This window comes from Fukomys damarensis, unplaced genomic scaffold (assembly GCF_012274545.1).
Source record: "Fukomys damarensis isolate Sample0158 unplaced genomic scaffold, DMR_v1.0_HiC HiC_scaffold_26, whole genome shotgun sequence".
NCBI classification, from domain to species: domain Eukaryota; kingdom Metazoa; phylum Chordata; class Mammalia; order Rodentia; family Bathyergidae; genus Fukomys; species Fukomys damarensis.
The window spans coordinates 17631008-17650519 of record NW_022900938.1 but is presented as its reverse complement, the minus strand read 5'-3'; the positions used below and the strand labels follow the sequence as shown (position 1 = coordinate 17650519).

The 19512-nt window shown below is 38.7% G+C and overlaps 1 protein-coding gene across 1 annotated transcript in view; it reads right to left on the bottom strand.

Annotated features, from left to right (window-relative positions):
- Positions 1–19512, bottom strand: part of Ttn (titin) — a 267108-nt gene that overhangs the window by 196859 nt on the left and 50737 nt on the right. Inside the window, 4 exon segments of the mRNA XM_033756300.1 lie at positions 363–926; positions 2557–2835; positions 3608–6376; positions 17775–17831. Coding sequence (XP_033612191.1) covers positions 363–926; positions 2557–2835; positions 3608–6376; positions 17775–17831 — 3669 coding nt within the window.

The following is a 19512-nucleotide window of genomic DNA, read 5'->3' as shown; positions in this document are numbered from 1 at the left end:
TAACACACATACACACACACACACACACACACACACATATCACACAAGAACGAACAAATTATAATTACACAAGGAGTAGCTTTATGAAAGAAGATAGCTAACAGGTGCAAAGATACAGAGTGCTTAGAAGAATTTTAAGCAGGCTTTATTAATGGCAGACACAGTTTAAAAGGACAAAAGTCAGTGAAATCTGAAGAAAATTGAAAAAATAAAACCAAACAATGGCAAGACCTTTCCAGCCCTAAGCATTTACAGAGTGGAATTATCTTAAAACAAAGTGCGTGGGTGGCATTGGTTGTCAACAGCTTTTCTACTGAGGCTTCTGGAAAGGGAACTGACAGATGGATTCCTAGGGTTCTTACCTCTGATGGTGACTGTCGCTGAAGAGGAGCTGCTTCCGGCCTCGTTGGAAGCTGTGCAGACATAGGTTCCAGAATCTTTCAGTTTGGCCAGTGGAATCTCCAGTGATGCTATTTTATCTTCAAAATAGATCTTATAATCTTTCCCCGGGGACAGTTTTTGCCCATCCTTGACCCATGCAATGTTGACTTTCCTGTCTTCATCCACTTGGCACTCCAGGTGGACTTTCTTATTGATAGCTGACTGTACTGGTTCTAATTGTTTAATGAAATGGGGTTTGTCGATCACGATCAGCTCTGCTTGGCAGGTGTCTGCTCCGAACTTGTTAGAAGCTTTGCAAGAGTAAATGCCTCGGTCCTGAATGGTGAGGTTTGAGAGTTCTAACCCGTGTTTGTTTTCTGCCTGTGAAATCTTGCACTTCGGTGAAGGTGACAGGGCAGCACCGTCTTTCTGCCAAATGGTTTCGATCACCGGAGTCCCTGACACAGTGCAGAGGAACTTGGCTGCCTTACCCACAAAAGTCGTGAGGGACTTAGGTCTGGAGACAAACATTGGCGGATATGCCTCTGCAAAAGAAATTTTTCTAGCATTACGTGTCATGCCCACCAAAGCTCTTGCTGTATATATATCCCAAGGAAGAGAAAAGATGATTTATGTCTTCAGATGGACATGAAGCATCATTTAAAATAGGGGAATGCATTGATAAAATCGTAAGATGTATCCAAGGAAAAGAGCAAGGGTACTCTACAGAGCAGCGAGACATCATTTTAATTGTCTCTATCTAAGGGAGAACAAATGCTCCTTTATGAAGCAACATTGCCATGGAGTAGCTGATTAATAGTTTGAATTATTTGATAAGGAAATCGGTGACACTTTAACTCTGCAAATTATAAGACTACGTGTGGAAGATAAAGAAAATATACTTGATTCTGTTGAAGAGTACGGATAGTAAGTGATAAGTTAATTGAAGTAGCTTCATAAAGTCATTCTAACCCTCAAATTAAATGTCAGGAAATCCTTAAATGGCTTAACTTTGAATGCATCCCCTAGGCCATTTCAAACTTGCAAAAACTACTTAATAGCAGTCATTTTTCATTTCCAATCTGCATTTTGAAGCAGGCCTTTAGGAACCTGTCCTTTTGAATTTTTTAAAGCCATCCCCTTCTCTCTTTCCTCTTACTATTTGGAAGCTTTGATTCAGTCTCATTACCAAATTGTCCTAATTTGGATAGAGAAATATTCTAAAATGTCATTAAGAATAATGCCACATACTTGATTGAATGGACACATTTTGATCACACGAGTGACAACTACTGGCTAAGTCACTAAGGGTTGGGTTTCTTAGAATCTCAGAGATTTTCTGGCATGCAAAAAGGTTGCAGTGAAGATGAAACTTTGGAGAAGCCTGATGCTTTCATATCAAAGAGATGCACTGCAGTCATTTTCCACCACTCCACCAGATGCTATTATTGAAAAAGACCCAGGAACAACTCCTAACCCCAGTCAGAGCAAGGCTTGGTGGCACTGATACACACTCCCTAAACCACAGTTCACACCCTTTCTTCTGAGAAGAAGAAAGTGAGAAAGAAAAGGGGACAGACAGAGAAAACAAAGGAAACATTTTTTTCTTTTTCCTAATGATGGAATTCAAGCCTTTGATGAATGTTAACTCTTAGAAAGTTTGACCTTATGTGTCAATCAGGGAACTGAGAACAGAGTATCTGTGAAGTTGTCCTTAGTTTTAAATTAGAAATCATGCCTAAGGTAAGAATCCTTATTTATGGTCCTGCACTGGCCCAGTTTTATGTTAGGATTTGTTTACTTCTAGTTTTATATGTTGGCTTTTCTCAACTTCAAATTCTGTTCTTAATTGGTTGATTCCAAATGTATTGAATACATTGAGACATCACTTACGTTTTAGTAGCACCAAACTATCCTAAAATGTTTCCATCAATGGCCATGCCAGGCTCATTGGATTACTCAGTTTATGCTATTTTTTTCTTTGCCTGAGGATAGAAATAGGACTGTGCATAATGACTCCTTGTCTCACACAGGCCCTGCAGTCCCTGGCCACCATGTTACCATCTTGGCTTTTGGTGTCTCCAGCTGGTAGCACTTGCTGCCCCTGTATGGAAAGCAACCTAAGCGACCGTATGAAAGGAGGTGACTGCGTCCATGGCACTGGGTGGCATTTACCTGTCACAGTGAGTGTGGCGGTACAGCTGACGCTGCCATACTCGTTGGAGGCTTTGCACGTGTACTCGCCGCAGTCAACAACCTGGGTCCTCAGGATTTCCAGGCTGGAGACGTAATTTGCCGATCGAATGGAACACTTGTCACTCTCATAAATTTCTTTGCCTGCCTTGAACCACTGGAACTGGACATTGGGGGCACTGTGGATCTCACAGGTGAACTTAGCTAGGTGGCCCAGAGCTACTTCCAGGGGCTCGATTCTCCTCCTGATCACCGGGGCAGCTAGAAAGGAAAACACAGCCCATTAGCGTGCCTGCATATCGGGCACATCACATTTGCCTTTTTCTTCTAACTTTTGTTGCTGTTAATGAAGTAAAACGGTTGAAATCGGGGAGTGGGATTGCAGCAGTTTAAGACAAGTGACTAGAAAATGAGAATGATCACTGATGGCAAAAGAAGACAATAAGCAACTCTTAACATACTCACTTGTTACTTTGCAGTGATTTGTGAAAAAAAATATTAAAATGTGATGCTACTGGCTTACATGCATAACAGCACAATATATTCTTTAAATATGCCATGCTTACTAAAAACACTGGGGAAAAAAACCGTGAAAATTCGGTACACTCAGTTATAAAGTGAAACAATAGCAAAAAACACAAAAAATATGAATAGACAACTAATCATGGTTATCTTGCTTTTAGGGATGAGACTGGTAATTTCTTAGGGGGTATTGTTCACTGATAACATTTTATTGCACATTTTAAAGTATTCTCATATAAAAATGAACCAAAAGGTATACGTATTATTATTGTAAAACATATAAAATCTATTTTATTTAAAAAATAAATAGTATTGTAGATAGGATAACATACTACTCAACAAGGGAGTTAGGGAAAATGTGAATTAATAACCATGATTATGTCTGTCATTTCAGTTGTACTCTAAATAACATTCTGAAAGTGGCAGAGAAGTGCAAATTCAGTGATGAAACCTAAATCACTCCATCCAGTGGGTATTAGAACTTGATAACTTTGATCCTTAAAAATCCAACCTCTTTTTATTACAGAGAGTTTTGCTGAAGTCGTCGTTTTTCCACTGTCATTAGAAGCCTCACAAACACACTCTCCTTGGTGATCTTCTGCATTTACCGTGTCAATTACTAGTGTATATGTATTTTCATCTTGAAAACACTTGAACTTTTGATCTGAAGGCACCAGTTTTCCCTCAAAATGCCAGTTCACCTGTTTAGCATTTGTTATGGACGAAGTGAGGTATACAACGTCACCTTCCTCAGAAACGGTGTCCCGTAAGGGTCTGTGTATAACAGGAGGACCCTCTTTAATTATGCTACCCCTGGCTTCTTGTATTTCTACTCTACCAGTCTCCTTGGTACCACTTTCACTGCTTTTGGAGGGTTTCTCTTTTTCCTCTGGTGGTTTCAGAGTCTCATCCTGTGTTTCATTAGAGAGGGCAGCTGGAACAACCCCCTCAGTGCCATCTGTGGCATCTGTGTCTTCACTCTGGCTCTCCACAGTGGAACAACTGACCTCTTGCATGGAGACAAGGTATTTAGATTCCACTTGTGGTTCAGTGATTGCTTCAACCTTCTGCGACTCTGAAAAATAATCCACTTCTTCATGCACACCTGTTGTGCTTCCTTTCTGAATTCTGGGCTCCTCTGCTATTAAGACGTTTCTTTCCTCACACACAATAGAACACAAAGCATCCTTAAGTTCAGTTTTCAAGTTAGCTGTCTGAGGATCAATCCCCTCAATAGCAATGGTTACTTCTTCTGTTAGAGACATCAGTGAGGTAATCAGGTAGGTGCACATGATGCGTTTGGCCTCTGGGGTAAAGGTTATGGCCTTGACCTCCACTGTTTCAATGTTTCTTAACCACTCAGAGAAAAGACCTGGCTGCTCACTGGCCACCACAGCTTGGAAAGCCCTGCGGATCTGAGTTTTCAGGTTTAATCGTTGCTCTTCTGGAATGCTGGGAAGCAAATTTTCCTTAGCAAGAATGTCACTTCCCTGCACCTCTTGTGCTCCCTTCATCACCAGGGGCTCTTTTGCATACTCAGTGGTCTGCTTTGGGGGTGTTGCTGTGTCCTCAGCATGCTCTTCCTTGAACAGGACCTGCTTTTCCTCAAGTGCCAGTGGAAACCTTAAGGATTTTCTTTCCTCGGTCCTGATCCCAAAGTCGTGCCCTGCATTTTCTAATGGAGCCACACTTTCCATCAGGATTTTACCACCTTCTGTGTATGTGTATTCTGAAGGGACCTGGGGCTCAGAGTTGCTGTGAGAAGTCAGAATGTCAGGACCCTGGAAACTTTCTGTGTGTCCCTCAGCTAAACTGTGGCTCAGGAGGAGAGCACTCTGTGCCTCTTGCTTTTGAAGAGTCACTCTTTGCTCTTCGCCCACTTCAGACACAGTCCGTTCTTTTAGTGAAAGTAATTCTTCAGCCACAGAGGATGGATGCGAATGTGCTAGTGGTTCTGCTGAAGACTGAGGATAACTTCTTTCAGGCTCAGCCATTAAGGTTGTCAGAGGCTCCACTGTTACTGAGCTAGTCTGTTCTACGGAGGAAACACTTGGGAAGATTTTTTCAGGCTCTTGAAACAACAGAGTATCCTCTTTAGCCAGGGTTTTCTGGGACTGGACAATCTGCAGCTGTAATTTGGGAGGTGGCTCCTTCCTAGGCTGCACACGCATTGCACTGTCACTAGGAGGAAGCTCTCTGGTGCGTTCGGGGGTGAGCATGTCCTCCTCCAACATGACCATGGACTGTAACTGCTGAGCCACTAAAGTAACCTCGCTGCTCAGTTCACTGGTTTGAACGGCATGGTCATAAGAAATCTGCTGTTTTTCTTCTGCAAGTAAAGCAGCTTTCAAAATGGTGTCCTTTAAAAAATCTGCGATTTCCTGCTTTGAGTCGAATGTCTCTTCTACACAGCCCTGCAGTGTTGTCTCGGGGATGATGTCGGGAGCTTCTGATGTGGACTCCACTATGCAGGGGGCGTCAGTCACATCTGTGTCCTCCAGAAGCACAAGCAGCTCTGCAGCACAGGCGGACTCACCCCACACATTCTCGGCTTTGCAGACATAGAGGCCACTGTCTTGTCCCTGCGGGTCTTTGACAATGAACGCCCCAGAACCGTCGGGATTATGAATGATGGTGTAATAAACATTGGTGCAAAGCTGCTTGTTTTCTTTGAACCACAGAACAGTGGGGGCAGGCTCTCCACATACTTTGTACTCAAAGATGGCAGGGAGCCCAGGAGCACAGTGAACTGGTTTTAACTCCTTGAGGAAGGAAGGAGGACAAGGCCCTTCAAGCTTTTCCAGAGATGCCTCCACTGCTGGTTCTGTTTCTGTCCCTTTGTCTCCCTCCCCTTTGGGGCGGATCTTTAGATAAGCACTGCACGTTGTTTTCCCATATTCATTACTAGCCATGCAGGTGTACTCTCCCTCATCCTCCACTTTGCTGAACAGAATGATCAGGCTGTGATCATCACCATCAAAAACAAATTTGTAGTCAGTAGAAGGGGTTAACAGTACTCCATTAAACAACCAATGAATTTTAGGCTTGGGAATGCCGGTGGCAGTGACAGACAGTTTAGCCACATCCCCCATGCTAATCTCAGCATTTGACACCTCTTTGGTGAAAACTGGAGCACTGCCTGCCTTTTGGGAATCAAATTCAATGGAATGAACTGGAGGTTCAGACAAAAGTTCAAGTGTTTCATTTCTGTTAGATAACTGCAGGTGAGAGCTATAGGATTGAAGTTCTTCCTCCTCAGCAGACAGAAAACTAGAGAATGCTGTATGAAGAAAAATGATTATTATTTTACTATAAAATTTTGTTTAATGCACACAGAAACATCAATCAAAGACTTGGCGAGCTTCTGCATTGTTCCTGGGATCATTAAATTATTCTGAGATAAACTTATCAAGAATGTTTCTAAAATTTTTCTATCTTATTATATTCAAGCACATAATTAGAAATCATACAAACTTAAGTGTTGATCCATTTCATTTGTTAGAGGTTTATGAGTTTGAAAAATGTTCTGAGGTGTTTTGTGAGGTAGTCCCATTTCTAAAGTTTCAAAGAGTGCTAAGTAAAGATTTATAATAAAAGAATCAGGATTATTTAAATCAACTTCTGAAAAGGTCCAGAATTGTTGTTTATTTACAGGGCTTCTTTAGTTAAAAAAAAAAAAAAGGATCCTCATTGTTAAATAAGATTGGTTATTTCTACAGAATACACTAATATTTTAGATACTGTCTCTACATCTAACTCATTATTAAAAATAAGGGGTGGGCCAGGGATTTAGCTCAGTGGTGCCACTGCCTGCCTCATAAGCACAAGGTCCTGAGTTTGATCCCCCCCAGTACCAAAAAACAAAAAACAAGAAAAAGGGGCTACAGGAATGTTTAATTTGGGTCTGCTAGGGAATCACTGTTGTCACTCTAAAAAGCCTCCTTCTGCCTGTCAAATTGCCATGTTATTTCAACAAAGATTTCATGATGTCAGTCAAGAAAATAGAGAAATCAGAAAAAGAAAATGACTCCAATGTTAAAAATTTGATTGAAGTTTATTGTGTAAGAAAACCTGTACAGTATTATTGAATAGGAAACAGCACAGTGAATAACAGTAGTGCTTTAAATAGAATCATTTATGATATGATCAAGGTTATGTAATTTGATGACAAAGAATTAAATTTTTTATTAAATCTGTTAGGTATGTTGAATGGCCCTGTTACTAGTAGTTTTACTGCCTTATCAAAAAAAGTTTTATTATTTTATTACCTCACATCACTTGCATCATATGAAATACTCATATGCCTCAATTCCTTTCTGTTCTAGTGTATAAACATTAGCAGAAAGGACTCATGTCTGTTGGTCATAAATACACTGGTAAAATTAGTCTGTACCGTGTAGAATACATACTCATTTACTATTGCAACTGCTAGGCAATGAAACCATTGGTCAATTTCATATACTAAGGGTCACCATTTGACTTTACATTTAATCCACTTTACTTATTTTAGTTTTCCCTTCACTTGAAGTCCTAAAATCTCTCTAAATAGAAGGAATGAAAATATAGTTAAAATACTTTGATTCCTGATATATCAAAATATTTTCATAGGTTTTTACCTTCAAAACATAGTGCATTAATCATTAAAAAAATAAATTCAAATGTTCAAAAACATGAAAGGTACAGTTAAAAAGTACATGAAGCAGCAGTGGCTAATAATTATGTCTAAATTCAAATATGTGTAATACAATGAACTATTTATCTAGCATCAGGGAAATTAATATCTCAGGGTTTTAAGTTATGGGTTATTGAATCAGAAAATAAAAAAATTCCATTTAATTATCTACAACAATTAATAAGTAAGCCAAGTGTGTGTGTGGTTTATTTTTCTTAATTAAGTCATTGTGATTTTGCATATTTTCAAGTTCAATGCATTTGAGACTAACAGAACTCTAATGAGTAAAATCAAATCAAGCCTCCCTTCTTATGTGACCAAAATATGTTTATCAGCCCTTCCTGAAAATGCAATAAAGCATTAAAGATTGTTTTCTCTCCCTTCCTTCCCTTCCTTTCAAAAGCAGATTTTGAATCATTGCTATGCTATAAAATCTATGGGTAAAGTATGCTTGTCATGTTTGTTATGACTCAAATTTCTAATTAATTTTAAACATACATTATGTGGCTAAGAGTAGAACACAACCTAAAGTTATAGAATTGATTTTATTTCACTGATTTATGATATGATATTTGACAAATACTATCAAAGATATTGTATATTCACTGGTTGAAACAGAAATGACCTTCTTCTGTGGTGGTGTGTTATATCTACATGGATTATGGTGGCTCAACACAAATACATTAAAAGTAAATTTTGTGCCAGGTGTGGTGGCGCACACCTGTAATCCCAGCACTTGGGAGGCTGAGGCAGGAGGATCGCTGTGAGTTTGAGGCCACCCTGGACTACATAGTGAATTCCAAGTCAATCTCAACTATATAGTGAGACCCTGTTTCAAAAAACAAACAAGCAAACAAAAACAAACAAACAAAAGTAAGTTTTGTGGAGAAAAGCAGAAGCAGCCTGACTATTCTGCTTTTTTCTGTACATTATCCCAATTGTTTTCATTTGGATGGTTGTTAGGGAGTTTCCCATCAGGGGAATAAAAAATCAAAAGATTTAAGAAACATAATGAACATAATTGAAAAGATGAATTCTTTGGAAAGTTAAATTCAAATGAAATGCTTTATGTTTAAAATTAATTTAAGTTTAATACAATCATGTACTTAAATTTGCTTAATGCAAAAGACAAAGCCAATAGGTAATGTTAAGTAATTTAAGAATTAGCACATGGTTAGATTCATCATTTTGCTGCTATATTCTATTATCTCTGTCATTATCTGTTGAAAAACTAAAATTTGTTGTAAATTATACTAAGAGTAGTTAATAGTAGGAGAACACTGAATGATGTGTTGAACATCACCTCTGAGGTCTTTTGGTCCTAACTCTTCACTTTACGATAAGAAAAGTCAATATCATTGTTTTTAATAAATCCGAAATGAGAGGACTGAAGTCCTTATTAGTTCACAGAAAGAATATTTTGGAGTTTGTAAATTTATTATAAATGCAAATTTTAAAAACAAAACTGAAGACTCATTCTCTCCATATGGAATCATCTTGATGAAATTTGAGTGCTCATTAATTTTCAATTAAAGTCAAAATTCAGTAATAAAAATAAAGCATGTCTTGTTATTTGCGTATAATCTCAAATACAAATTACCACATTGTCTCCACTCTAAAAGTTTTCCATTTTCTTTTTTCTAATTTTAAAGATTGTGAAATTTGAATGCAGTTTAAATGTTACATGTAAATGCACTGACATGATAACTCCCCATATCAGGCCAATATTAAATTAATGGCACACTTCACATTTAATACTATCTCAAAAATGAGAAAATAAAATATTTCCAAATGTGGAAATCTCATTATTTGCATATTCTAGATGAACTCTGTCCACAAACAGAGCACAATTGGTCCTATCAAATCCAGTGAGAATTAAAGCACTTTAGAAGAGGGATATTAATATTAAAAACATTTTTTAAAAAGGCAAAATGAAATTATGAGGTAAAGCAGATTATAGAGTTATTGTTTTTTTGTTGTTTGTTTTGCTTATTCTAAGTCCAAGTAAATAAATTTGAGTTTGGATGCAAAAAGATGAGAATTCTAAAAATGAAATAAAGAGATTTTTGTCTTACCAGTTTGGCTGCATGGTCATCAGCTGACATGGCCTTCAATTTTATACTCTACTTTTGTATATATAGTTAGTATGTTAAGAGAGAACGCATTCAGCTGATACTCCTTGCAGAGGAGGAAACAGGGTAAAGCAGAAGTAAAAACAATTAGGTAGCCAAGGAGACGTTTAATTGTGCTTGATGATACACAGCATGACAGACACAGTGATGATTCCACAGTTTAGCTAACAGAATATTTACATGTATCACAAAGATGAGATCTCTGCAGAGACTACTTCCTCAGGAGTCCCAGGTGTCATGCATTCAGATAGAGTGGTATATTGGAAGTTTATTGATCCATGTACTTTGGGAAAGATGGAAGCACTTCAATTCTAATCACCATGGAGGCACTGAAACTTCACACTTTAGGTTAGGGTGAGGGCTGCACAACTCTCAGTCATTCCTGAGTTGTTGGTAGCTACACACCTGTATTCACCTGCATCACTTTTTACTAAACTCGTTATAAATAAGTTGTGGAACCCTATGCCACTTTCCTCAGCACTGAACCTTGCTCCTTGGACCAGTTGCCCATCTTTGTACCAGGAAACTATGGGTCTTGGAGAGCCACGAACTAAACACTGGAAATAGGCTGCTGTGCCCACTGGTGCGTGGCAGCCGGAAATGCCCTTGATGAACCGGGGAGGCCCTTCGACCACCTGAAATTCAAAAAAGCTGTCTGCATATTTGCTCCTTAAGACTAATTCTTCCTTCAAACTGCTCAACATCACCTTGTTTTTCTTTGCCAGCACAGCAAATGTTTCTGAATCTCCTCCCATGGTGAGGAAGCCCCGACAAATCGCTTCTCCTACACCATTCACAGCTCTGCATCTGTACGTCGCACAATCGGAAGGACAGACATTTTGAATTTTAAGGGTGTGGCTTCCTTTCTCCTCGCTCATCACATATTTCACATTATCTGGCTCAATACACATATATTCTTTATACCACTTCACTTCAGGAGTAGGGATGCCTATGACTGAACATTTAAAGACAGCATCAGAATTTTCTGGAATTTTAAAATCACAAATAGGTGTCACAAAGCGAGGAGGCATTTCAAACACTTCTAAATCAATCTTTAAATCTTTGTCATCTCCCCGCCTTAAGTCCCTATTTGGATCTACTGAATTCAGTGGAAGAACATCAAGGCTCACAATCATGCTTTTATGGTCAGCAGTAAATTCGGGAACTGTGACTATTTTTACTTGTTTCTCAAATTCTTTAACATCTTTTTCACTTAACTCAACTTCCAGGACAATTTCTTGAGGAGAAGGTGTCCTCGATGAAGTGGTGTTTTCCAGATCAAATTCCATTATATGCTGATGTGTTACTGGAGGGAGGAGTGCCACGGCTCTCTCTTCTTGGGGTATTATGTCCACCTTCGCAAAGCTCTTTGCTTCCCCTATGATGTTCACAGCATGGCACATGTACTCTCCCTCTTCTTGCTTTTGAATGTTAGAAATTTCCAAGGAACACACATTACCCACCCTTTCCATTTTGATTCTTTCATCTGGTTCAAGCAGAGATCTATTTCGGTACCATTTCACACCAGGCACAGGAAGTCCTTCAACTTCAACAATGAAGCCTAATGTTGCGTGCTCATATATCCTCCTTTTGGTCAGCGGTTCAATAAAAGATGGAGGCATTTCATTGTCTCTTGGTTCAATGGCTTCATTGGGTGTACCAAATGAATCAGAACGCCACATTTCATAAGCAGAACTCCTGTCTTCTGTAGGTGTATGGAAATGCTCAGTTGGGATACTGTCCTCCCTGTCTACTTTTGATGGGTACGTTTTTACATTTCTAGTGGGGTTTGGTCCTTCAGTAGGAATAAAATCTCTCTCTAGTTTTGCCCCTGGGGGTGTAGAAAATCTCTCTAGAGCCTCCCCTGGGGGTGTAGAATATCTCTCTAGCGCCTCCCCTGGGGGTGTAGAAAATCTCTCTAGCACCTCCCCTGGGGGTGTAGAAAATCTCTCTAGCGCCTCCCCTGGGGGTGTAGAAAATCTCTCTAGCGCCTCCCCTGGGGGCGTGGAGTATCTTTCTGCTATGTCACCTTCAGAAGGTGTAGAGTATCTTTCACAAACTTCCTCTAAAGGTGAACTTCCTCTTTCAATAGCCTCATCTCCTGAATTTGCTGAGGATTGCTTAGTGGTATCTGAAGGATTAAAATATAAATTGGGAGGCTTTGGAGATTCAAAATGTTCCACAGATGATGGTGGGGTATAAAACTGATCTAACTCAGAGATTTCTTCACTGCTTGTACTTCCTACATCAACAGAAATATCAGATTCAGGAGAATACGGACGACCCAGTGAGTCCTGTCTTTGGTTGTAATATTCGTACACAGTGTTGAAAGTTACTTCTTCAACCTCCATTGAAGTGACAGATTCACTCTGGACAAATTTTCGTTTGTGTTTGGTGTCTTTAATTTCAGGCACTTCGTGTTTTCCAGCAGCAAGTAAATATTGGGTTAGCGAGGTCTCAGATTCCATTTCTTCATCCAATTTAGGAAGATCTTCAGAAAAACAAGTTTCTATCTCCTCTCCTATTTTGGAGAGAGAAGTTTCATTTTGAACTTGAATGTCTTCATAATATGTTCCTTCTCCTGAGGCGTCAATTTTTTCACTTATCTGTTCTGGTGGATTTTGTTGCTCTATGGTCTTTAAGCATGGCAAGCACTGACTCAGGGAGCGCTGCCTACGGACCGAGTCTGCTTCTCGAATGTCACCTTGGTGATCTTCCCTGGTCATGTCTGTATATCCCTGGGTCCCATCCTCCTGACTCCAGCATGACACCAACTCTCCTTTCAAAGTGCATTCTCCTTCCATTCCACAAACTTCTAACAGCTTTTCCTCACTTACTGCTTTTTTCAAATGTGCAATGAAATTTCCATCTCCACTTTCTAGACAACTGTTTTTCTCAGGCACATCAGTTTCTCCCGTTTTGATGGATGCTGTTGGAAATGGGGCAACTGGTCCATAATGGATCCCTTCAGAGAAAAACTTAAGAGAATGACCTGGCTTTAACATTGCTATATTTTGTTCCTGTATGTGCTGGATTTCTTTTTCTAAGTAAAAGGCGCTTTCATCAATACTGCTTTTCTTTGCCAGAGTTCTGTTTGAAAACTCCAAACTGGGAGAAATTTCTTGAGTAGTAAGTATGTTATTTTGCACATTTTGAAGGGTACTCTGTGTATCAGATTGTAATGTATCAGGGCTAGGAACTTCTTCATTATGTATTTCCTGCTGTTGTCTCATTTCTTGCTCTTGGAACTCCTTAGATGTATCTTCTATATGAGAATACATTTGTTTTAAATCAAATATAATGTACTCTGCACTGGTCGTTTCCAAAACAGGATGTTGGATTTTCAAATAAGCTTCTTCCGGTTGATTGCAACCTAATTCTTGGAATTTTACATGTGCATTTTCTACCTGTGAGTGAAACTGCTTTAGGTCAAATGTAATAGGCATTTCATGTTCAGTCTTTTCAGAAATTGCAGACTGATCTACAGGACCTATTTCAGTCTGATGGTCCCTCTCTTCTACTTCAAATTCCTTATGAGTTTGAGAAGAAAGCAGTTTCAAATTCATCACAATGTTAGATGAATCTGGTTCTGTGTTTGAAGACATTTTCTCTCCCTGGTACATATTTGCATTTAGATTACTTGAACTTGATTCTTTTTGCTTTAATGAAAAGTCTGTGTCATCAAGCTTCCTTTGAGGAGTGGGCACAAAGGATTTCTTGGTAGATCTTTTTTCTAGAGGTCCTTTTTCTACCTGCTGGAACTTTTCAAATGCGATGATTCTATGCTTCACCTTTTTCTCTGGGTAGTATCTTTCTTCATCAAAGGGTTCATCACAAATAATGATAGATGAGTCCTTTGTATTTTGAACTTTGTCAGAAGTTCTCCTAGAGTGGATATTCAGTAAATAGTCCCTTTGGGCCTGTTCTTGCACATTTTCCCATTCTGATGTACCAAAGTTTCCAAAATCATTTCCTACCTCTTTCCTAACACTAACTTCACTGAAATCACCTGAATGTGGATAAACAGAACCCTCTGCTCGGTCCAGATTTGGGTTTTCACTTATGTGTTCCTGTTTTCGTTCACCTGAGAATGAAATAAGTTCATCCCTGAGAGGCCTGTGGATATTTCTAGATCTAGGAGCACTCTGCATAAACTTGGGCAGTTTTTCTCTGGAAGTTGTATGCTGTACATACTCTTTTTGGTCTACCTGCTCAGTTGTTTCAAGGCTTTGGAAATATTCCTTTATGGGATATTCTTTTACACCTGCCTGGGGAGTAAAAGGACCCATTGGATAATCATAAAAATGTGCCCTAACAGAATCTCCCTGAACTTGCACCTGTGGATCTTTGGAATACTGTGCACAAATCCCACCAGTATTTTTGAGTCTGCTATATTCACTGTAAGGGACAGGTTCCACTGTTAGATCTAAAATGCTCTCAACTGTGCCTGAATCATTCTCAGCAACACATTTATATTCTCCAGAATCTTGAGAATTAACATCATTAACATATAACTTGTAGCTATAATGAACTCCTTCAAACTGGAACTTCTGGTTCTGCTTTAAAAGGACTCCATGCTGGAACCACGTTATAACTGGCTGAGGCTCACCAGATATTAAACATTCAAGTACTATAGAATCACCTTCTCTACACCTGGCATATTGTGGCATTTCTTGTAATAGTTTTGGTGGCTCACTAGTAATTTCGGAGGAGAATATAAATTTGTGTTTTGGTGACTGAGTAGCTGGATCTCGAGGTATTGGTTCAGATTCTGGCTGCCATGTTTCTCTCAACTCTTTATCCTGTTCTGGGGTTGGAGTGGCAGTTGTTATCTGAATTTCTACAGGGAAGGAAAGCAGTTCTGCCCCTTCAGAGGGAAGATCCGGTGGCTTGGTTTTTAACATATGGAGATTTGCTTGGCCCTCTTGACTCCAAGATGCACAGAGACCTTCTGCTTGATCAAACACCAAAGCCAGCTCCTCTTCCTCATCAGTGTAGTCGTGGAGCATTGGGACGTTACATGGGTGGATGTCATACCTTTGCTTTGGCCTCACGCTAAGTGTACCTGTTGTTTTTACTGTTCCATATTGGTTAAACAGTACACAGGTCACAGAACCTTCATTCTGAGGATGAGCGGGAGAAAACGTCAAGGCTGAATAGTTTTCTAAAGTATGAATGTGAAAGCCTTGATTACGTGGGATCGGTACGTCATTGTTATACCATGTCACTATGGGTTGAGGATATCCTTGAAAATGACACACAAACTTGCAACTGTCACCTTCGTAAACTTCTTGAGATTCGATTTCTTGAAGAAACAAAGGTGGGCAACGTTGTGGACGGTTTTGGAAAGGATTGTCAGAAAATCTTGTGAATTTTTCCTTGTGTTGAGTTGTGAATTCATCAGTTGTTGTGGAAGCAGAGTCTTGTAATTTTCTCAAGCCACCCCATCTTATTCTTTCACTTTCTACATCTTCACTCTCTTTACTATTTACAAGGGTATCCAGAGATTCACTGGCATATGGCATGTGAACTTCAGACTTTTCAGGAGTCTCATATATTTCCTCATTCTTAGATACATTAGCAATATATTTAAATGACTCCCTCACCATGGTGTTTCTCATAATTTCTTCATACTGTCCCCCTGCGTGGACATTTTCATTTAGTAGGGCATTATCACATAAATAATCTGTTGGTAGACTTTCTTCTACTGATGCCTCTTGGCTCAGTCTAATTTCAGTCCGGAGAATTTCTTCATCAACAGTAGCACAAAAGTTTGGGGGAAGTTCTCTAGATTCTACAGTTTGACCCATTTGGTTTGGAAGGGTGTATGGATTTTGGATAATGGCCTCAGGTAAATTATCCTTGTTTTCAGCCAGATCAGACACAGACCTGCTCTTTATTTTCTCTCTAGAGAACAGAGTATCTCTCTCATTAGCTTCACTTCTCCAAGTTCTTGAGCTTATTTCGGATGATGTATCTAAAACAGATAATTTCTTTTTCTCCATTAATATCTTTCTAGCCTCCCGTAAACGCTGTAGCTTCATTTTGGTTTCCTCATCCAGGAAAATTTCCCCTACATTAAGGCACCTTCTTATGTCAAGTTTACTTTCTAAATATTCTTCATCATTCATATAATCTGTTTTCTTGCCAGCACTTACTGTACTAAAGTGTATAGTTCTTACCATTCCCCTTAGTTCCATGTCTTGTTTTTTATTAAAAGGAGAGCCAGTAAATCTAAGGTCAACCTTTATCCTATCTTGTTTCTTTTCAACTAAAGCCTCCATGTTTTCACATGTCTGTTCTGCCCTTTTCAGAAATTCTAAATATTTCTCATCTTGCCCCTTCTGGATAACAAGCAAAGAGGCAGCTGACTCCGCAGATCCTTCACTATTAATTGCTAATAACCTGTAACTTCCAGAATCTCTGCATTGGACCCTTTTGACCTCCAGACTGGAAGAATGATGATGTAAATCACTTTCAGTTTTTATAACTCGACGAAGACCTGTTGGGATGGGCCGATTATTATGAAACCAAGTCATTTCTGGAGTTGGACAGGCAATTAATTTACATGTAAAAAAAGCAGGTTCACCCTCTAAAACATAGTTAAACATAAGTTTTTGAGTAAAAGAAGGCTTGAAGTACTCGGGCCAGGAACTTGTAGACGACATTCTAGTTGCGTATCTTTTAGCAGTCATGGAGCTGTGGTCTATGTCTTCAGAATCTGAAAAGGCATCACGAGTAACCCTATCTGAATGTTCAGCTTCCTCCTCGGAGGATAGTTCTGGAAAAAAATAAATTATAAAGCGGTTTACTATCTTCCATCATATTTGAAAAGTTGAAAAATAAATTAAATTGCAAAATAGGAAATGAAATAAAGTGCATGCTACAGATTCTCACAAATCCGTAAGAAAATTCACTCACCATATTTGTTCGAATAAACGCAACACCATGCTCTGTTTAAAAGATTCTGACACGAAAATCGTTCGTTGTCTGGTCTTTTCTTCAAACTGCTGAAATTTCTTCTTGAACAAGCAAAAATGCATTTCAAAATAACATATTCCTGTGCATATTTGTTTTGAGGGCAGGAAAACTCTTTGTTGTTTTTGACAGCTAAGAGGAAAATCTTACCTGACTTGCAGAGAGTGGAATAAACGCCCTTTCTGATCCTTGTGATTGTAGCTTAAGTTATATTTTTGAGAATTAACTATTTAAAAATATATACAAGAACTGTAGCCATAAACAATTAGCTAAAATACAATGAGAAGGCGTTTATTCGAACTAATACAGCCATAAAGTCACAATGTTATGCAAAGAAAAGCAGGCAATAAGGATCACATGAGACAGCTATCTGCAAGCCAGTGTAAGAGACATATCAATGTTAAAATGATGTATGTGCATGAAGTGTAAACCGAGAATGGGAATGTATCATCTCCACATGTCCTAAACGTTTACAGTTGCATTTCAGTCATAATTCATTCATGACATTGCATTCGGAGAATGATTGTTAGGTTATTGTCCATTGTTCCATTTAATTCACTGTGATTTTTGAAAACAAAGTTCTACTTCATGATCTCATGCATTAAAACGACAACTTTTTCTAATCCACACTTTTGAATGTAGCTGGAAACATGAAGTTGAATATAGCTGATATCATTTAAAGTGAAGATTTGGAATCACCATACAACACATTACTATAAAATGCATGTAACCATCAGCATACTAACCAGGCATGCGACATAGTAATATATATGCTGAGAGATATACTTGTATATCTATGTCATTTTTCCCAGTAGTACTAAAGAAACAAGGCAGCTCAAGGATTCTATTAATCCTTCAGAATTTCTATTTGGATCTCACATTCATTATAACAATACCTTTCATCTCCATTTCAACCTGCTGTTCAATCCCCTCATACAGCATCGATTCAGGGGCTAAAATGGAAAAAAAGGAAAAAGATTTTTAGTGATTAGCTGTACTTTCTGCATCAGTTCATGATTTATATGATTAAAATGTTCTCTTTATTATAAAAACAGAAAACTACACCTCCCAATTCACCCAAAATTCCATGCCAAACAAATCAATGAGCTGACAAAGTACATGACAATGTTGACAGAAAGATTCAAAACATTTTTATTTTAGGTTCTCTATGAAATTTCCATTTTTAGTCCTATAATCTGCCATGCCTTTACATGCACTCAGAAAAGCAATCCAAAAACTAAAGAAGTATTTTTTTAAAAGTCCTATTGACTGAACACTAGCTCTGAGATGAAATCACAATGAGAAAGACCATGCATTTTCTAGCTTGACACTTTTAGTTGATGACTACTCTGAATCTTTCCTGCAGAAATAAATATTTTTGTTAGTCATTACTCCTTCAGTTTGAACCACGTTTCTCTGTTTAAACGATGCAGAGTCCCATTACGTATGTAGGAGTGAAACAAAGATGTCTCAATTCAGAATTGCTTTTATTATACAGGAAATGGCATATCTTTTAAATACATGGTCTCTATGGTGGCTTCCTGGCAAAGGCCGGCACCCTCAGATGACTCCTGTTCTTCAGCTGATGTGGCTTTGCGTCAGGGGATGTGACTCAACTTCTCGGTACCTTAAGACTTGTGGCATAAAGTTAACAACAAACTTGATGTCTTCTTCCATGATTCGCTTTTTACTCCCTGAGGGGTTTAGATTTATGACTCTCTGAGTGCTTTAATACTTTTAGTGTTTGAACCAAGAGTAACTTTTGTAAATGCTATTATTTGTGATTCTTTTGCTAGGTAAGAATAAAGTTAGGAAAAGGTACAAATTGACTGTATTTGTAAGAATAAAAGATGTGCTGAATGTAGAGAAGATGGAATGTTAGAATGAGAGGCAGCATATTAGATGCAGTACTAACATGTGATATATCTATGTTTACCACTATCCTAAGAACTCTATTCAAACAGACTCACAGGGATTTACATCCCCACTTGATCTTGGAGAACAATTATGTGGCTTATATGAACTTATTAGGCCAAATTAAAAGAGGAACACATAAATAATGGCCTTAGGTTAAATAACAAGACAACTGTCTGATCCTTCCTTCTTTAAACATCTAAATGTCTCATTTTTTTAAAGTTTTAAGTAAAAGTAAGGCAGTCTGGACTTGGAAAAGAAGGTCTTGTTTCAAGAACACTTAAATATAATGATTTAGAGTTGAATGAATTGGAGATCCTGGAGCAAAAAGACCAGCTCAAATCTACTCTGTGGAAGTGACATTCCAATGCTGTACTAGCGCCCTATTCTTCAAGAAGGCGTTCAAACACTCACATTCTCTCACCTCCACAATATAGATGACTCCCAGTTACACAATGCTGCAGAGCTGTCAAAGCTCTCAGTGGAATGACATGTGGACAACATGTCCAGATGCACAGTCATTCTGTGATTACTGTGCTAGCCAGATCCTGCTATGAAATTAAGGAGCAACGCTCTGGATGGCGCACTTTCCCACATAGTTTATAGACTAGACCTCAGTTTTTGATCTATTGCCTTTGCAGGCTGTGGATTCAGAACCGGAAGTAGATATAAAATACAATCCCAGATTAAGACGGAAAACGGTCCCTTTTCGGTGAGTAT